Source organism: Hippoglossus stenolepis, chromosome 11 (assembly GCF_022539355.2).
Source record: "Hippoglossus stenolepis isolate QCI-W04-F060 chromosome 11, HSTE1.2, whole genome shotgun sequence".
NCBI lineage: Eukaryota > Metazoa > Chordata > Actinopteri > Pleuronectiformes > Pleuronectidae > Hippoglossus > Hippoglossus stenolepis.
In genome coordinates, this window is record NC_061493.1 from 12,006,263 (window position 1) to 12,024,795 (window position 18,533).

At 41.1% G+C, this 18,533-nt stretch overlaps 2 protein-coding genes across 10 annotated transcripts; one reads left to right on the plus strand and one right to left on the minus strand.

Annotated features, from left to right (window-relative positions):
- Positions 1 to 3,701: 3,701 nt before the first annotated feature.
- Positions 3,702 to 6,013, minus strand: LOC118118425 (tubulin alpha-1C chain). Its single transcript, XM_035171637.2, has 4 exons — positions 5,853 to 6,013; positions 5,051 to 5,273; positions 4,811 to 4,959; positions 3,702 to 4,703 (listed from the first exon to the last, which is right to left on the minus strand). Exons 1-4 carry the CDS (start codon positions 5,853 to 5,855, stop codon positions 3,726 to 3,728), a joined length of 1,353 nt encoding a protein of 450 aa, XP_035027528.1. The 5' UTR covers positions 5,856 to 6,013; the 3' UTR covers positions 3,702 to 3,725.
- A 2,177-nt stretch (positions 6,014 to 8,190) lies between these two features.
- On the plus strand, positions 8,191 to 18,501 carry gpsm2 (G protein signaling modulator 2). Of its 9 annotated transcripts, none has more exons than XM_035170504.2 (16): positions 8,191 to 8,413; positions 9,480 to 9,518; positions 11,466 to 11,840; positions 14,334 to 14,555; positions 14,635 to 14,770; positions 14,885 to 15,024; positions 15,181 to 15,304; positions 15,401 to 15,516; positions 16,068 to 16,223; positions 16,302 to 16,410; positions 16,494 to 16,617; positions 16,722 to 16,798; positions 16,903 to 17,091; positions 17,198 to 17,357; positions 17,466 to 17,656; positions 17,755 to 18,501. In XM_035170504.2, the coding sequence occupies exons 3-16, from the start codon at positions 11,776 to 11,778 to the stop codon at positions 17,929 to 17,931; spliced, it is 1,986 nt and encodes a 661-aa protein (XP_035026395.1). In that variant the 5' UTR covers positions 8,191 to 8,413; positions 9,480 to 9,518; positions 11,466 to 11,775; the 3' UTR covers positions 17,932 to 18,501. The 9 variants fall into 9 exon arrangements, with proteins under 9 accessions (XP_035026395.1, XP_035026398.1, XP_035026400.1 ...); XM_035170507.2 differs by having other exon boundaries at positions 16,909 to 17,091; XM_035170509.2 differs by lacking the exon at positions 11,466 to 11,840.
- The last annotated feature ends 32 nt before the right edge of the window (positions 18,502 to 18,533 follow it).

Below are 18,533 nucleotides of genomic sequence, written 5' to 3' on the forward strand. Positions count from 1 at the left end.
TAAATGTAAATAATAAAAATTGGAAGGTAGAATAAATGGAAATAGATTAATTATCAAATAGCATCTTACATTCAAAGCTTGTGCATTCGGGTCTACTGGGCAATTTCACACATATCAGCAGTTCTTGGACTTCAGGTATTTAAAATAAAATTTAAAGTTGTTTTTAAACGTGGGAAACGTGGGCTAAAGGATGTACAGTGTAAGAGACATTTTAGTTTATTCTTTTCCTCAACGTGCACAGAGAAGAGGTTACGACATTATCTTAGTGTTGAAACAGGATAGATTGTGCAATTTATGTGCAATTCTGTAACATTGTATACTTCTAACATTGTATGTATTCTGTTAAACTGTATATATTCTATTTATATTGTATATATTCCTCTTTATATGCTATATTTTCTGTTTACACTGTAGGTATTATGTTAACATTGTAAGCCTATATATTTAGTTTACACCCCATATACCCTGTTTACACTGTATATTCTGTTTAACTTGTATATATTCTGTTTACACTGCATATATTCAGTTTACACTATATATTCTGTTTATATTATTTCTATATTTTAATTATCTATTTTTTAAATATCCCCATTGTTATACTGTTGTGTTTACTTATTTATTATTTTAACAGATGTTTCTATCGTCACCTTTCCCTTCGCTGATGTGACAAGGCACATTTCCCGGTATTGAGACTGATAAAGGAAAATCTTATCTTAAGTCAAGTGCTCAGTTGAATTGCTCTGGATCAGGGGTCACCAACCTTTTTGAAACTGAGAGCTACTTCAAAGGTACTGAGTAGTACGAAGGGCTACTTGTTTGATACAAACTTCCTGAATAACAAAGTTGCACAGATCACCTTTTAATAATAATAATAATATATGTGAAGAGACTGTCTGATCACGTCAATGTTAATTATTCCTCACAATAATTATTAACAATGATTTTAGGAAACAGATATATTAAAACATGCAACATTTATTTCTGTTAATCTGTTTCAACATTTGAAAGTCAGAGGTATCACAGCTCTGATATTTTTGTAAATATCTTTCTTGACAGTTTTGTATGAATAAGCACATTTGTAGCATTTTGTTCAAAATCACACCTTTTTTTGCAAATTATCACTTCTAAAAATGTTTAGGAAATCATTAACTGTCATATCTTCAAATCATGTCTCGTTTGTACTAACCACTACCATTGTAACATTTTTGAACAAATCATGAACTCTGTCCCATGTTTATACAAATTATCAGTTATGTAAGATAAAAAAAATCAACTCTTTCACATTTTTAAATGAATCCTATTACATTAGTACTAATCACCAAATCTGTAGCATTTTTAACAAATCATAACGTCTGTTACAAATTATTTTTCACATTTTTGTGCAATATTTGAGTTTAATGTTGTCATTTCAATGAAAACACGTTATCTCTTTCTTTGTCTGTAGATGTCTGTTAGTGGGAAGCCTGGCATTGCATCCTGTTCACCAATGTACTGTAATCTGGTGTATAATTTGACACTGCAACTCTGAGTGAGTCTTGTAGATGTGCATCAGTAAGGCATGTTCTGTGTTTGTTCTTGATGAAGTTCATGTTAGAAAAGGCTGATTCACAGAGATAGGTTGAACCAAAAAGGCAGGCAACTTTCACAGCTGCTGTGCATACACCTTTGTACTTTTCTGTGTCCACAAGGCACCAAGAGTTTGGAGCAGACTGATGGGTTTTGAGGTGGAGGTCATTTTGCAATGTTACGATTTCAATCTCCACCTGTCCAGCATCCAAGTTGAACATAGCACTTAGTTGCTCAGCAATGCATGTCATGTCTACTTGCATGAAAGGATTTGAAATGAATGACACACATGGCTCAAGTTGATCAAAGTCACAAAACCTGTTCTCAAACTCTTGCCCTAGTCTGTTTATGACTTGAGAGTACTTTTCTACAGCTTTGTCAAAAGCCACAGATGCAGAAGCATTGTCATTCAACACTGACTGTACGGAGGGAAAGTGCAGCACTTTTTTTCTCTGTAAATGCACAGAGAAAAGGTTCATCTTAGCTCTAAATGCGTTTAAAGCACTTATCATGTCAGCGACAGTCTTACCCTTGCCTTGCAGCTCACAGTTCAAATGGTTCAGTTTCCCAGTGATATCTGTTAAAAATGCAAGGTCAGCATAGAGTGAGATGGCGGTTTGACTTTTTTTTTAATTTCAAATTTCAGTTTTTCTTTTTTTTCTTCATTTTTATATATTTTTTTCTTCTTCTTTTTTTAATTCAGAGCATGCCTTACGGGCGACTCGCGGGGTCCCTGCGGGCGACCAGGTGCCCACGGGCACCGTGTTGGCTACCTCTGGTTTAGAGGCATCTCTTTGATGCCACGCTGTTTAGAGGCAGCTGCCTTAGTTGCCACAAGTGTTTTGGGGCAGTTGTCACTGCTGCCCACTGTCTGAGAGCAACTAGAGCTGTTTGGATTTATTCAAACATATACCAGTACTAAACCAGTATACAGATATATATATATACTGGTTTATGAAAGTTTATTTCTGCAAATGCAGTTCACAATAACTAAATTAAAGCATCAAAAATATCAAAGGTATTGTAGAAAGGACTGGGTTAAAGTGACTTTAATATTAAAAATTCTTTGAAGTTCACAAGGCACAAACATTAATTGGCTAATGATACATTAATAACAGCTTCTCACCATCATCATTTCAGACAGAGGAGTAAAGTCATAGTAAATACGAGTCTTTTTATGTAACTCATTGAAAAGAAAGCAGTGTTCCAGTTTCAGTCATTAAGCATCATGTTCCATTGACATCACTGCCAAGTCCTACCACATTCGTGTGTACCAGATTGTTGTACATTGTTTTAACAACAGCTCAACTCCTTGTCAAGATCTAAAAATGATACCTGGATAAAGGTCATTACGCAGAAAGACACATCATTCCCGTTGGCATCAGAAACTGGTTACATCACCAAGGCAGTCTTGACATGATTTGCCCAGAGACTGTTCTGTGGATTGGAAAAGTACAACTGACTTAGTATTTGTAATATAAAACACTATAGGCTTACACACCTTGAAATTGTCTCTACCGCGAAACCTAAAGCTGTTAGACAGTTAACTGCAGGTAATAAGTCCACAGACGTATTTGTCGTCACCGATTTGTTTCTTGAACATAAATTCCTCTAAATTGATGTCGACTTCCCCTCATATCAAATGCGGCTGGACAAGGCTGGGTAGTCAAAGTTTTAAACATAAATTTGATATCCACCAAGACTTTAAACTTTACCGCTTTTAGATTTACAGAGACTGGATTGGATGTTTTATTTAAAATTCTTATAGCTTTGTTTGTTGTGCATTTCCTCACAGTCTGTCATTTATTGGAGTATGAAGAAACAGTTTGAATTAAAGCATCATCTCATCAAAGCATATTACATCTTTTAAATGGTGACACATTTTATTCTAGATGTTAAGTTGTGTAAAACATCTAACATGTAAAACTGATACTTTTATCAGTGATTGTTGCCGTGTACAAATACAATCCAGTTTGATATGAGCATGGAAAGTGCAACAAATCCACTGCTCTGTGAAAAAAGAATATATATATATTTAGAGAGAGAGAGAGAGAGAGAGAGACAAAATTTAAATAAAGGAAACAATACTGCAGTCAATGAACACAATTTATTCAGAACAAAATGACAATGCTCAGGAAAATACAAGGGAATGCATGTGTTTAATAATCCCCTTCCTCCTCATCATCCTCTCCCAAACTATCAGCTCCGACCTCTTCGTAATCTTTCTCCAGAGCTGCCATATCCTCTCTGGCCTCAGAGAACTCTCCCTCCTCCATACCCTCACCCACATACCAGTGAACGAAGGCACGCTTGGCGTACATCAGATCAAACTTGTGGTCAAGGCGAGCCCAGGCCTCAGCGATGGCGGTGGTGTTGCTCAGCATGCACACAGCCCTCTGGACCTTGGCCAGGTCTCCACCAGGAACCACAGTGGGCGGCTGGTAGTTGATGCCGACCTTGAAACCAGTGGGGCACCAGTCCACAAACTGGATGGTGCGTTTGGTCTTGATGGTGCCGATGGCAGCGTTGACATCTTTGGGCACCACATCTCCACGGTACAGGAGGCAGCAGGCCATGTATTTACCGTGGCGAGGGTCACATTTCACCATCTGATTGGCTGGCTCGAAGCAGGCATTTGTGATCTCAGACACCGTTAATTGCTCATGGTAGGCCTTCTCAGCAGAGATGACAGGAGCATAGGTGGCCATAGGGAAGTGGATACGGGGATATGGCACCAAGTTGGTCTGGAACTCGGTCAGGTCAACATTGAGGGCACCATCGAAACGGAGGGAAGCAGTGATGGAGGACACAATCTGACTCATCAACCTGTTCAGGTTGGTGTAGGAGGGATGCTCGATATCGAGGTTCCTACGGCAGATATCATAGATGGCCTCGTTATCTACCATGAAGGCACAGTCAGAGTGCTCCAGGGTGGTGTGGGTGGTCAGGATGGCATTGTAGGGCTCCACCACAGCAGTGGACACCTGGGGGGCTGGGTAGATGGAGAACTCCAGCTTGGACTTCTTACCGTAGTCAACGGACAGACGCTCCATCAGCAGTGAGGTGAAGCCAGAGCCGGTGCCACCTCCGAAGCTATGGAAAACCAGGAAGCCTTGAAGACCAGTGCACTGGTCAGCCTGAAGACAGAGAGGTTGACGGATTAAATATGAGAGACAATATTATGATTTAGTCTGACGTTTGTCAAAATTAATAAAAGTTTAACTCCTGATGTAAAGTTACCCACCAGTTTGCGGATCCTGTCCAGCACCAGGTCAATGATCTCTTTGCCAATGGTGTAGTGTCCACGGGCGTAGTTGTTGGCAGCATCCTCTTTACCAGTGATCAGCTGCTCAGGGTGGAACAGCTGGCGGTAGCTTCCAGTGCGTACTTCATCTGAAGAGACAGAGTCAGTCAGAAATGACTCAACAGTTTGATTTTAAGGAAATCAGAGTAACCGTGGTTTCTGCTTTTCGCGACAGTTTACCGATGACAGTGGGCTCCAGGTCGACAAAAACAGCTCTGGGGACGTGCTTTCCAGCTCCGGTCTCACTAAAGAAGGTGCTGAAGGAGTCATCTCCTCCTCCAATGGTCTTGTTGCTGGGCATCTGTCCATCCGGCTGGATCCCATGTTCCAGGCAGTAAAGCTCCCAGCAGGCATTGCCAATCTGGACACCGGCCTGACCAACGTGCACGGAGATACACTCACGCTGCGGAAAGAAGAGAAATATTATTCAACCATGTGCATTTATTTATTTTCTTTGAAGAATTGTTCTCACACTTTTAAGGACTTGCCTCCGCTGTATCATTAGCTGCATTCCTCTCTGACATTTTTCAAACATTTGCTCCAGAGAGGAGACAACGTCGTCATGCGAGCGAAACAAGGCACAGGATTGGCTGGTTTACTGCCCCACCTTAGGACACGCTGCCACAGTGCGTGATGTGTATTATATGAGACCAGACTAATTGATTATTTTTATTTTTATTTTTATAATCGATTAAATATTTTAGTTGTTGCAGCCCTGTATTCAAAATCACCTGACAGATTCTGTACATTCATTATTTACCCACTGAACAGATAACTCTGCATGGACACACAGCAGCATGGAGGCTTTTAGTTTTTTTAAACTTGAAGACATGCTCATCATTTACATTAATTGTATTGGATTTGGCTGCACAGAAAAACACACATTCTGCTACTTTAGCAGCTGCAGCTGCTTCTTGAACTGAGCTAAACTAAACTCCAGACATTTTTGATCACATGATTTAAAGAGTGTTTTCCTACTCACCATGTTTCCTAGAACACTGAAGATTAAATAACGAAGATGTTGATTTGCTTCTGGCTACAAGACTCAATCTGTCCTGTTTTTTGGATCAACTGAATTAGTGCAGCCGTTACACAGAGCTATTTATTACTGGCGTAAGGACAAACTCAAATCGTGGCAGCGGTAGCTCGTAGAGGCACTTCTGTTTTCAACAGAAACTGCCACTGATGTGTAAAGTCAGCTGCTTTTGATGCCACACTGTTTAGAGGCAGCTGCCTTTGTTGCCACACTGTTTAGACTGAGGAAGCTGCCTTTGATGCCACAAGTGTTTTGGGGCAGTTGTCACTGCTGCCCACTGTCTGAGAGCAACTAAAGCTGTTTGGATTTATTCAAACATATACCAGTACTAAACCAGTATACATATATATATACGTATACTGGTTTATGAAAGTTTATTTCTGCAAATGCAGTTCACAATAACTAAATTAAAGCATCAAAACTATCAAAGGTATTGTAGAAAGAACTGGGTTAAAGTGACTTTAATATTAAAAAATCTTTGAAGTTCACAAGGCACAAACATTAATTGGCTAATGATACATTAATAACAGCTTCTCACCATCATCATTTCAGACAGAGGAGTAAAGTCATAGTAAATACGAGTCTTTTTATGTAACTCATTGAAAAGAAAGCAGTGTTCCAGTTTCAGTCATTAAGCATCATGTTCCATTGACATCACTGCCAAGTCCTACCACATTCGTGTGTACCAGATTGTTGTACATCGTTTTAACAACAGCTCAACTCCTTGTCAAGATCTAAAAATGATATCTGGATAAAGGTCATTACGCAGAAAGACACATCATTCCCGTTGGCATCAGAAACTGGTTACATCACCAAGGCAGTCTTGACATGATTTGCCCAGAGACTGTTCTGTGGATTGGAAAAGTACAACTGACTTAGTATTTGTAATATAAAACACTATAGGCTTACACACCTTGAAATTGTCTCTACCACGAAACCTAAAGCTGTTAGACCAGTGGTCACCAACCTTTTCGAGCCCAAGAGCACTTTTTAATTCCAAACGTAAGCCGAGAGCTACCACCCTGATATCTTCCAAAAAACCTACTTAGGAGGGTCATATTTATAATTTTTTGCAATTTCTGTTAAAGGCTGAATGTACAAGAAATAAATATACACAAAGAGAGGCAGTTGTGCAACTTTTTCTATTCAATGACAATATTCAAATTAATATCAATTCAGGTGTAGACCTAAATAAACAACAAACAAGATCTTCTTTTCATATAAACTACGATGTTTTGTTGAGTTAATCTCTCCATGCGCCAGAGAAAGAAAAGGAGCAGCAGTCTGTGAGTTCTTTCCAGTGGAAACCTCAGTAGACTCCTCTCAGCTCTGCCATGTGCTCTTGCTGTGGTTGTAAGACACGAAGCAGGTAGGCTGGTGTTTGCCACAGGTGTAGTTTTAAATTATATGTTGCTAACCTGGTAGTAAACAAAGGATTTTTTTTATTTAATCAACTATTCAGGAGACCATGTTTGCCTTTGTTTATAATTATAGCTGAGCTGGATGATGAAACAAGCTACTTTCCTTGGTGTTTTCGTGTCGTTTTAATGGCACAACGGTAGACTGTAAGCTTTTCCTCCTCGTGCTTCTTTGTCACTTTTTTGATAAGTTTTAGACAAAGCCTTGGGTTGGGTGCTGTAGGAAATCACTGCCGTAAAAAATAACTCTTCCTCCCAATCATTATGAAAATAGTATGTTTTTTTTCGCTTTTCTGCCATGTTTTCTTTAGTTTGGGGGGTAAAAAACACATCTAGCTCGCCATCGTTGCTGCTCCCGCTAGCTTGTCTCAGCATAGAGTGAGATGGCGGTTTGACTTTTTTTTTTATTTCAAATTTCAGTTTTTCTTTTTTTCCTTCATTTTTAAATCTTTTTTTAATTTAGAGCATGCCTTACGGGCGACTCGCGGGGTCCCTGCGGGCGACCAGGTGCCCACGGGCACCGTGTTGGCTACCTCTGCTCTGGATACAGTTGGTTGGTCAATGTCTGAACCGTTTGTTGTGAAATGTCTTTGAATCCGTGTATTAGAGCTCATTAATAAACAGATCTGGTGAAGACAGAGAATGATAAACTTTGTGTTTTAGATTCTATTGAGGTTATAATTAGTGTTGAGGAGAGAGAGAGAGAGAGAGAGAGAGCTTTACTTCCCACTGTCCACTGTCAGATACAATTTTACCCTACGTCATCTCTTTTTCTATTCAAATGTATTGGTCCAATCGCTGTGCTTCAGGGGCGTGGCTATCTTTGAATGTCCCCCTCTGATTGGCTGCTTCTCGAAAAACACATACGCTCGTTCAGCCGAAAGGTTTTGCTTCTTTCCCAGAGAAGTAAGAAGTAACTTTAGCTCAAGTTAAAAGGATAATGTAGCTGTAGGTGGATGTTAATGTCATCGTCTATGAATTACTGGCATTTTTTACTTTTTAAACGGACCCATGTTTTTTATTCTCTTGAAACAGTGAAGACAAAAAACAGAGGAGAAGTCCCCCATTGTTCGAGCTGGATCGACTAACGTAAGTTCAGCGGCTAGCATGCTAACTAGCTGACCTGTAGCTGGTGCTGATACTGTAACTAGAGAAATGGCTCCTCTCATGTTACATTCACTCGCCGAACCTCTGACAGTTCATTATGGAAGTCGGGTGTTTACATTCCTGCACGGAGTCCTGCGTCCTCTCTCGACAGTGTAGTAGTGTATGTGTATGAATGGAGCTGATAGTGACAGAGAAGTCTGCATAAGTCAATGGTGCTACTGTCTGTATGCCAATCACATGTGTTGTACACAGTAGTATATTAGTAGTTTGTGTGTACTTCATATAAGAAATTAGAGTATATGTATGACAAATTTAGGTATTTAAAACTATATTATGAATGCACCAATGTTATGTAGTTTACACATCACACTCACACATGAACCTTTAGTATGTGACATGTACAGTTAATGTGTACTAAAACTAGTGCAGTCCAATACAATAGTATTTCAATAAGTGCTTCAGTGTTTAAACCTTTAGAAAGCTGCTGATTCAAAGTAGTGATCACACCGACTGAGAGAAGTTTTTTTATACTTCATTGACTCTGTTTTAATAGCAAGGGCTGAACTATGTGGCTAAAGATTATATCAAGACATAACCCTGTTATTTAGTTGATATTGATAAATGTCACATTATTATATCTTAAATAGTTTAAAGACTGATTATGCTCCTGAGTGGAGGTTGTGGTTTTAAACTCTTCTTTGAACATAAAATGACAAACACTTGATAAACAACAAAACGTTTTATAAACCTGAGGTTAATTAATTTATGTTGCTTGCACATTATGCATAAGCATTAAACAGGTATATAAAGAACTTTTTTAAATATTACTATTGATGAAAATTATATTGGGATAATTATTGATGTTGTTTTATTGCCCAACCCTATTTAATAGGTACACCTATTTTATCTATATCTATACTGGGTTTTAGGTTGGTGTACCTAATAATAAACTGGCAGCTGTATATCATCTGGAGTCTTTACTACAACTTCAACACCTGATTATTTTCTGTGTGATGTTATTCATTTGTCACCACACTTCTCCTCGCAGGCTTCTCAGAGTTCCTCTTCCTGTGAGGAAGAATTACCGGTCAGTATTCCATTACTCATTTCAGTTGTTTCTTTCTTTTGTTTTGCTCCAAGGTTTTGCTGGCTCATGGTGTTGTAGTATAGTGGCATTTCCATTTTTAGATCTTGAGGTCAGAGGCAGTTCAGTGCATCAGTGGGCTGTAAGCACAAGGACATAGATCACATCTGCTGTGTGTCCAGGTTGAAATCATGTGCTGCATGTGACTCAGTTCAGTGATTACCTCCCTTGGTGCGGTCATGTCAAAGAACTATTTTCTTATGTGCATGTAAGCACACATCATTTCTCCATTTTACAAACTCTGTGAGCAGGGCAGGTCTCTTGGAAACACACCCAATTGGCATACAATGGTGGAAAATGCTGCAACATGCACTTAACTGTTCATGTTCATGCAAGGCTACTTCTTTTCTTTTGAGATTAGTTGTTTAATCGCAACTACTTAACATGTGAGGCCTAACCTGCTAGAGCCTGTTTAGTTTTAATTTGTGGATTATGGTAGAAATGTGCTGAATCAACAGCAAAGTTCCCCTTTAATTCTCAAGCACAGATATCCACTCACTGTGAGAGAAACAGCAGTATCAGCTTTAACCTCAGTTAAAAAGGAAACCCTGACGTTAATGAGGCATAGTGGAGGTGTCGTCTGTTGTCACAACAGGTTTCTGTTGCTATTTTTAGTCGTCGTTTGTTTTTAAGATTTGCGCTCCTCTTGCAGAATGAGCTCAGTGCTGAGCTAATAATACCACGTAAAAAGTACCACGTCAGCATCACCTAAACTTTCTGGGCAGAACTAGATTCATTCATTTAGTAACTATCTGATAATATACTGACATAGCTACTGATAATCCTTAGTTAATCATTTGGGGTGTTTTTTATAGTTATAGTATACTTTATACTCTTAGACTCTAAAACCTGGGTTGCTTGTTTTCAGTGTCAAATTCACAAGCGTTACATCCAAATAACTTATCATATGTTCACATTGTTATTTTGTTAATCATAGTTATTTGCTAAGAAAATAAGGTAAGGCAGTAGGAAGAGGTCACCAATGAGTGACTCTAGTGTAGGTCTGTACATTTTGGTGAAAAAAAGAACACAATGATTGTCATTTAAAATGCTCATATATAAAATCATATGCAGTTTATTTGACAGTATTATGTGTTTCAACTGTCAAGACAGAGTAAACTGGAACTATCAGAGAAATGAAAGATAGCCTCTGTCTCTGAAAGTTTTTTTAAATATGCACACTGCTTGTTTTATGTCTGTGTTGTCTTTTAGTTGCTATTTAGCAGAGGAATATAATTAATGCTTGGTCATTTTCCTTTGTTTGTGTGTGTGTGTGTGTGTGTGTGTGTGTGTGTGTGTGTGTGTGTGTGTGTGTGTGTGTGTGTGTGTGTGTGTGTGTGTGTGTGTGTGCAGAGGGGAGGGTGTGATGAGTTAAAGTTGGGGGACAAATGGGTGTGGCTTGTATGACCTCATGGATAAATGAGGTCATGGTTGGCTCTGGTCTTTACTTAGTCTATCTGAATCCATGAAGCCTGCTTATCACTGTCCTTTCCTTTGGTGGAAGTCACATACACAGCAATTCATAAGTTTGTCCTCTTTTCCTTTTGCAAGACGTGTGTGGTCTGTTTCTGTGCTTCTCTTTTAATTTAGTGACATCTTTCTCGATTAATCATTTGGAATCTCTGCTTGCTGAAGCGAACCTAGCTCTCTCACCTTGCTGCAACTTTGGAGCACATACGCACTTCTCCAATCCTGGATGAATTGAATCATCGTCTTAGATTGACAGCTTGCCTGTGTTGACCCCCCCCCCATCCATTCCCGCTCCTTCTCTTTCGCTCCCTGCCTGTGCACCTCCTCCACCTTGTGCACGCTGCTGTTTGGTTGGGGTTGCCATGGCACTGTTTGGCCAGAATGAGGCTTCACATACAGCATCTTGTGTTCTCTTTGCAGAGGGCCGCTGACGAGAGATTGAGGTGCAGTGACGCAAAACACACTCAGTGTACGAAAGCAGCCGGGCTGGACTGACACTCAGGACTCTGCAGCTCTGTCTGACACTCATGGGGTTACTGTTCCCTTTCAGCGTTCAGCAGCAGAGGGACTTTAGCGTACTTCATCACGTCGGGTCACTTTTTATTTGGATCGCCTCCTCTTAACTCCCCTTCAACCAAAGATTTATTTTTCTTTCCCGTCGGCTCTTGTTTTAAACGCCACCATTTTTTCAGGAACAAAACTGGGATTTTCCCTCATATTATGCACTTCAATGGATACCAGTTGCTCAGTGGTTAGCACGCAAGCTGAGGAGCAGTCCCTTCATGTCCGCTACAGGTAGGAATCTCCTCTCTCAACTCAGCTGTAGTTGTAGAGTAGAAACTGTGACTTGATACAGCCTTTTATTTTTGCCTCATAATGACTTTCAGATGGGATGTATTAGTTGATGTAAAGAGAAGAAAAGCTCTTTATAATTGGGATTATATTAATGCTTGTTACGTACATAAGATGTATTAGTGTCAAGTAACTGAGGGTGTTGCCTAGTTGATGGTATTGTGTGGATATAAAAATAGTGGAGTGGGAGTTTCTTGTCATAGTGCCTTCTGTGAGTTTGTTGACTAAAGGCCGGTAAGTTTCCTAAAAAATAAAAAAGGCATCGACCAGCTGTCCTCATATATCCAGAACTCCAGCAGCAGGTGTGACCTGCTAAACACAAAAAGAATCCAGCTTCAATATTTAACGAGCCCTAAAAAATTCATCACTGCCAGCTTTGTTTTTCGCCACATGTGTGTCCATCTCATTTGAATGGAGCAGGTGTCTGCAAGCTGGGAGGATGTTTGTTTTCTTTTTTGTTCGAATAGATGCTGGATCATCGCCCTAATTTTATTGATTCCATTATACACATTACTACAGAGTCTGCCTGTGTCTGAAACCTCGAATAAATCTCCTTAGCAGCGTTTTAATCTGTCGGGTGCACACTCCACAGCCATAAGCTCAGGTGACCAGGTCAGAGAAGAACCTGATAGAAAGTTAAGCAGATTAACTGAGAAACTGCTGATCGAACAGTTTCCCAGCTGCCATGCATAGGAAGTTAATACTATGACCACATCACACGTCTCATTGAGGGTTTTCCAACGTATGATGCGAAAATATCTCTGTGACATCAGATGGATTTGCTGTCACAAGAAAAGAAGGTAATTTCTTTAGACCTAAATAAACAACAAACAAGATCTTCTTTTCATATAAGCTACGATGTTTTGTTGAGTTAATCTCTCCATGCGCCAGAGAAAGAAAAGGAGCAGCAGTCTGTGAGTTCTTTCCAGTGGAAACCTCAGTAGACTCCTCTCAGCTCTGCCATGTGCTCTTGCTGTGGTTGTAAGACACGAAGCAGGTAGGCTGGTGTTTGCCACAGGTGTAGTTTTAAATTATATGTTGCTAACCTGGTAGTAAACAAAGGATTTTTTTTATTTAATCAACTATTCAGGAGACCATGTTTGCCTTTGTTTATAATTATAACTGAGCTGGATGATGAAACAAGCTACTTTCCTTGGTGTTTTCGTGTCGTTTTAATGGCACAACGGTAGACTGTAAGCTTTTCCTCCTCGTGCTTCTGGGTCACTTTTTTGATAAGTTTTAGACAAAGCCTTGGGTTGGGTGCTGTAGGAAATCTGGAGATAAACAAACTGAAAGGACTTTGTGTGAAGCTGATCTCCTTCCAACAATACAGCTTCCTGAAAAACAAGCTTTGGCAGTCTCAGTTTTTGCTCTGCACAGATATGCTGCTAAAGCTACAGATAAGCAGCATTTTGCAGCTAAACCACCAGCAATCGTCTGACACTCCCTTTCATTGAGCTAGAAATGCCTGAGACTGAAAAACCTTGGTCGTTCAGCCGACTTGGAGGACGCACTACTAATTGTGTTAAAAGTCATGTCCCATGCTTTCACAGTTTTACTACATGAGGCCATTTGCTGCATCTTTTTAAATCCAGATTTGTTTTTAAGAGTAAAAAAACAACCTGCCTTTTTAGTAATCTCATTGTTAGGAGTAGAGAGCATTGAGTTTACAAGCCATATTGTCCTACTTCTAGGATAATCGGATCGTCACCTCCGCCAAGGAGGTTATGTTCTCACCAGTTTGTTCATAGGTTGGTTTGTTTGCTGAAGGGATTTCCATGAAATGTGGTGGAAGGATGTGATATTGGTCAGGGAAGAACCCATTACATTTTTATTGCCTATCCAGGTATGCGCTATACTAAGTGCCATTCTAGTTTCTTATATTAAAGACTGAATTTTGAGAACCAACTCACAAATCTGAACTGCCAGACCATCTGTAAATATTCATCTGTGTTATGAAGACTGAAGAAATATCCTGTCCCAAATGCAGCTGGTCGTCAATGGGCTAAAACATATAAAACTCCTAAGCAACACAAAACATTTAAACTATTTGTAGCACGAATTCAAGGCTAATAAACAGAGTAATGATAAAACATGTACTTCTGTTCTTTGTCTCATATGACTGTAAAAGGAACCCACCTTATTTTGAGGCATTTTAAAAGGATGTGAGATCTACCATAACAAAGAACCTCTAGCTGGAGCCATTGTTCTCTGTATCTGGAAGGAAGTAGCTAAACAATATTCCCCGGTTGAAAGCCTTTGCTTAGAAAGAGGTCCGGTCAGTTGGCCACTCATCACAGCCACAGAGGATCTGTTTCTCCACAGCTTATTCAACTTTGGCTTCATTACTGTATTTGTACTCTTGGCACATTTGAGCCCCTAATTTAATATTTTTCTCCACTGGTTCAAACTAGACTCTGCTTCTATCTGCTGTAGGATGGAGGTCTCCTGCCTGGAGCTGGCGTTGGAGGGTGAGCGGCTCTGTAAGGTGGGCGACTACAGAGCGGGTGTCTCCTTCTTCGAGGCTGCCATCCAGGTGGGCACAGAGGACCTGCAGGTGCTCAGCGCCATCTACAGCCAACTGGGCAATGCGTACTTCCACCTGCATGACTACGCCAAAGCCCTGGAGTTCCACCGGCATGACCTCACCTTGACGAGGTTAGACATACAGCAGCGCTGTTATCTCTGCTAACAGATCATTATTATATTATTACTAACATGATATGTCGTTGTATAGAACCATCGGGGACCTGCTCGGAGAAGCCAAAGCCAGTGGTAACCTTGGCAACACATTAAAGGTGTTGGGGCGGTTTGATGAGGCTGTAGTTTGCTGTCAGAGGCACTTGGACATAGCGAGAGACATGAGCGACAAGGTGAGGCAATAGTGTGTTCAGGCAAACAAAGAGTGATATATTCAGTAGTGTATGAGAAGGTTTGGAAAATATTGACCTTGTAACGCCGACTGTTTCTTCCTGGGTGTGTGTCAGGTGGGTCAGGCGCGAGCTCTGTATAACTTTGGGAATGTTTACCACGCCAAAGGCAAAAGTATCTGCTGGAGCGGAGCTGAGCCTGGAGATTTCCCAGAGGAGGTGATGACAGCACTGAAGCAGGCAGCTGAGTACTACGAGTAAGTCGCTCAGTGTGTGTGTGAGAGTTTTTAATCTGTAATCTTTTTTTATACAGTACATATTAATGATACAATGCCTGCTATCATAACTATTGTATCAAATATCTATAGTAGAGCGCTAGTTGCTGTCTGACTTGATTGTTCGTGGATTTTCAGGGCCAACTTGGCGATAGTGAAGGAGCTTGGAGACCGGGCCGCCCAGGGTCGAACTTATGGGAACCTCGGCAACACACACTATTTGTTGGGAAACTTTCGCAAAGCTGTGGCTTCTCATGAACAGGTGCAGGGAACCCTGAAAATCATTTTTTTTTTTCAATCGAAACAAATGTGTGTGTTTCAAGTAGAAGCTATGTTTCTAATTATGATTCTATTTCAGCGCTTGCTCATAGCGAAGGAATTTGGTGACCGCTCGGCAGAGAGACGCGCTTACTGCAACCTGGGGAACGCCTACATCTTTTTGGGAGAATTTGAAGTGGCAGCCGAGCACTACAAGTAAGCAGCACATGAATCTTTTAAAAAACTTTTCTGTGTTTGAAACACATAAACACCACAAAGTACTGGAAAGGCTTTGCCATGGTAAAGTACATTTTTCCGAAAGGGTGGCAGGATAAATTAAAAAACAAGTATCTAAACTGATAGGTTAGATCAGACTGATTGACTGACTAAAGTTGTGCACTGTTAATAGTTTTAATTTTATTTCTGTGCTCATATTTTATCTGTCGTATCCAAATCAGCGGTGTAGAAGGCGGTTCACTGAGCAAACACTTGTTCTCTCTTTGTACATAACTGTCACCAAGATACAAATATTGGGTTTGGTGTGTTACACCACTCAGCATAAATTAAGCTTTACTTTCTTTTTTTCCTTACACAAGTATCTGGAAACCTGCCAACTGTTAAAAAAAGAATAATTCCAATGTCTAAAAACAGAGACACTTTTCTGTGTATGACATTGTATGTTGTCCCCAGACAAGTGGGCCTCAGATGCAGGTGATGACTGAGGCTCTCTGCAGTGTGTTGACCCAGCTTGTGTGTGTGTTTGTCAGGAGGACACTGCAGCTGGCCAGGCAGTTGAAAGATCGAGCTGTGGAGGCCCAGGCCTGCTACAGTCTGGGCAACACCTACACACTTCTCCAGGACTATGAGAGAGCCATAGACTACCACCTCAAACACCTCATCATAGCCCAGGACCTCAACGACAGGTACACACACATTCACTATAGGGATCAGAATGTGTTTAGTAAGCCCCTGCACATGGACTTAAACATGTTTTGCTGCAGGATTGGGGAAGGCCGTGCATGCTGGAGTTTAGGAAATGCTCACACTGCACTGGGGAACCATGATCAGGCCATGCACTTTGCTGAGAAGCACCTGGAGATCTGCAAAGAGGTTCATGAATGAAATGTTTTAAAATCTTCCAAAACATGTTAAGGTATTGTACAGTTGTAAATCCAACCCTTTTTTGTTTCCAGACTGGAGACAGGAGCGGGGAGCTGACGGCCCGTATGAATGTGTCCGACCTCCAGATGGTTCTGGGTCTGAGCTATAGCACAAATAACTCCACCTTCTCAGAGACTAAAGATATAGACCAGCATGGTAAATAAAAGCAACTGTTCACAAACCTTCCTTTTCTATATGATGTTATAACATCATGTGTGTCGTTTGTACAACAGGTTTTAAAGAGTTTTCATGTGTTTTAGGAGCGAGACCCAGGATGAGCAGGAGACGCAGCATGGAGAACCTGGAGCTGATGAAACTCACTCCAGACAAGATGAATGTAAGTCAAAAAGTCTCCAGCTTTATTCAGCACAAACCAGATTTCTCCTTGTTGACTGTTTCCTTCATCATTGTGGTAAATAATCTGTTTCTGTGTTTGTGAAGAATCAGAAGTGGAACAGCGACATCCTGACCAAACCGCCCAAACCCTCATTGGCTAAGAGCACCTCCAAGCTGTTCTTTGTCAATCGTCTCCGCGGGAAGAAGTACAAGGCCGGTGGCTCCAGTAAGGTCCTCCAGGACACCAGCAACACGCTGGACACCAGTCAGACGCCTGCACAGGGACCTCAGAAGGTAACACAGCTGATAACCACACACACGCCTCATCCAGTCTCAGATAGCTGTCACCACACAAGGCCTGTTCTGCTCTGTTTCATGTTGGTTTTCTCCTCTTCATTAGCGACTCAGTCCGGACATGCTCGGAGACGAGGGCTTCTTTGACCTGCTTAGCCGTTTCCAGAGCAACCGCATGGATGACCAGCGCTGTTCCATACAGGATAAGGGCAGCAGGGTATCGTTAAACAGCGACCCAGAGCAGCCTCCAAGAGCCATCAGGAAATGTGAGTCCATACATCGAATCATCCAATTCGTTCAGAGGAACTTCTTCACTCTGAAATAAAACGCATCATCTTCATCTGTCTCCTCTTTGAACCTCTCTCCCTCTGCAGCTGTGTCCGAGTCTGCCAACATCACGGGCGGACAAGGCCGGCGGTTAGACGAGCCGTCGGCAGCAGGGGGGAGCCTGCCCGGCCTCAGGCTCCATCAGAACAGCAACCAGGCCGTGCTCAACCACTTGATGGCCAACGCAGACAACGCTGAGCCTGACGACGACTTCTTCGATATGCTTGTCAAGTGCCAGGTACTGGGTGGAACCAGATAATCAGTGTTTGACACCAACAACAAAAAGCAATGTGCGCTCTCTCTAATCAGATCCCAACCTTTATGCTCTCTTTCCAGGGGTCCCGTTTGGATGACCAGCGCTGTGCCCCTCCCCCTCCTCCGGTCCGAGGGCCCACCGTACCAGATGAGGACTTCTTCAGCCTCATCATGCGCTCTCAGGCCAAACGGATGGATGAGCAACGCGTCACCCTGCCCTCTGCGCCAAGGCCAGGCCCCCCTCCAACTAAGCACTAAAGGGACAGACAGGCTTTTCTTCTGTAAATCTCATGTAGCAGTGGACGATATTGTGGAGTGGTCGTTCCGAAGAAAGCCTCGTCTCTCTTAGTATTTCTCCTTTTGGACAAAACAAAGCACTGTCAGCATTCTATGTAGAATACAGTAACACTAATGAGGACTTGTTTTGCGCAACATCAACAAACTCATATAGTATCAGGGACACGTGTTGTTTTTTATTCCTTGTTTTTCCTTATTCTGTGCTCCTGCATATTTCACTTCACGTGTATTTTTCAATACACAACTTCAGTTTGTATTTATTGTACTTTTTCTGATCGTTATGATTCTACTAACTGCCGTCCCACCACTATAAAGTCATGTGGTTATTCTCAGAGTGAACGCTGAAGTACAGCACTCTATCCATGTATTTTGTTTTGTATGTGAGGACTTGATTTTGGTTTTAAAGTTACCAAGGTCAGACAGGAAATGAACAAAAACTATTTGAACAAACTATGAATTTAACCCGTGTACAGCCCGAACTTTTGTACTAAATGTTTTGAGTGAGGATGAATAAAGCCTCATTCCTGTAGACATCTTTTGTCTTTATCTTTTTCAACAACACA

Coding starts and splice junctions, on each gene's coding strand:
- LOC118118425 (XM_035171637.2), bottom strand. Junction 4,960..5,050: donor CCTGGAGCCCACTGTCATCG/GTAAACTGTCGC, acceptor CTGTCTCTTCAG/ATGAAGTACGCACTGGAAGC. Junction 4,704..4,810: donor TGGACAGGATCCGCAAACTG/GTGGGTAACTTT, acceptor CTCTGTCTTCAG/GCTGACCAGTGCACTGGTCT.
- gpsm2 (XM_035170502.2), top strand. CDS start 12,603: ATGACCACATCACACGTCTCATTGAGGGTTTTCCAACGTATGATGCGA. Junction 16,224..16,301: donor GCCCAGGACCTCAACGACAG/GTACACACACAT, acceptor GTTTTGCTGCAG/GATTGGGGAAGGCCGTGCAT. Junction 17,092..17,197: donor CTGCACAGGGACCTCAGAAG/GTAACACAGCTG, acceptor CCTCTTCATTAG/CGACTCAGTCCGGACATGCT.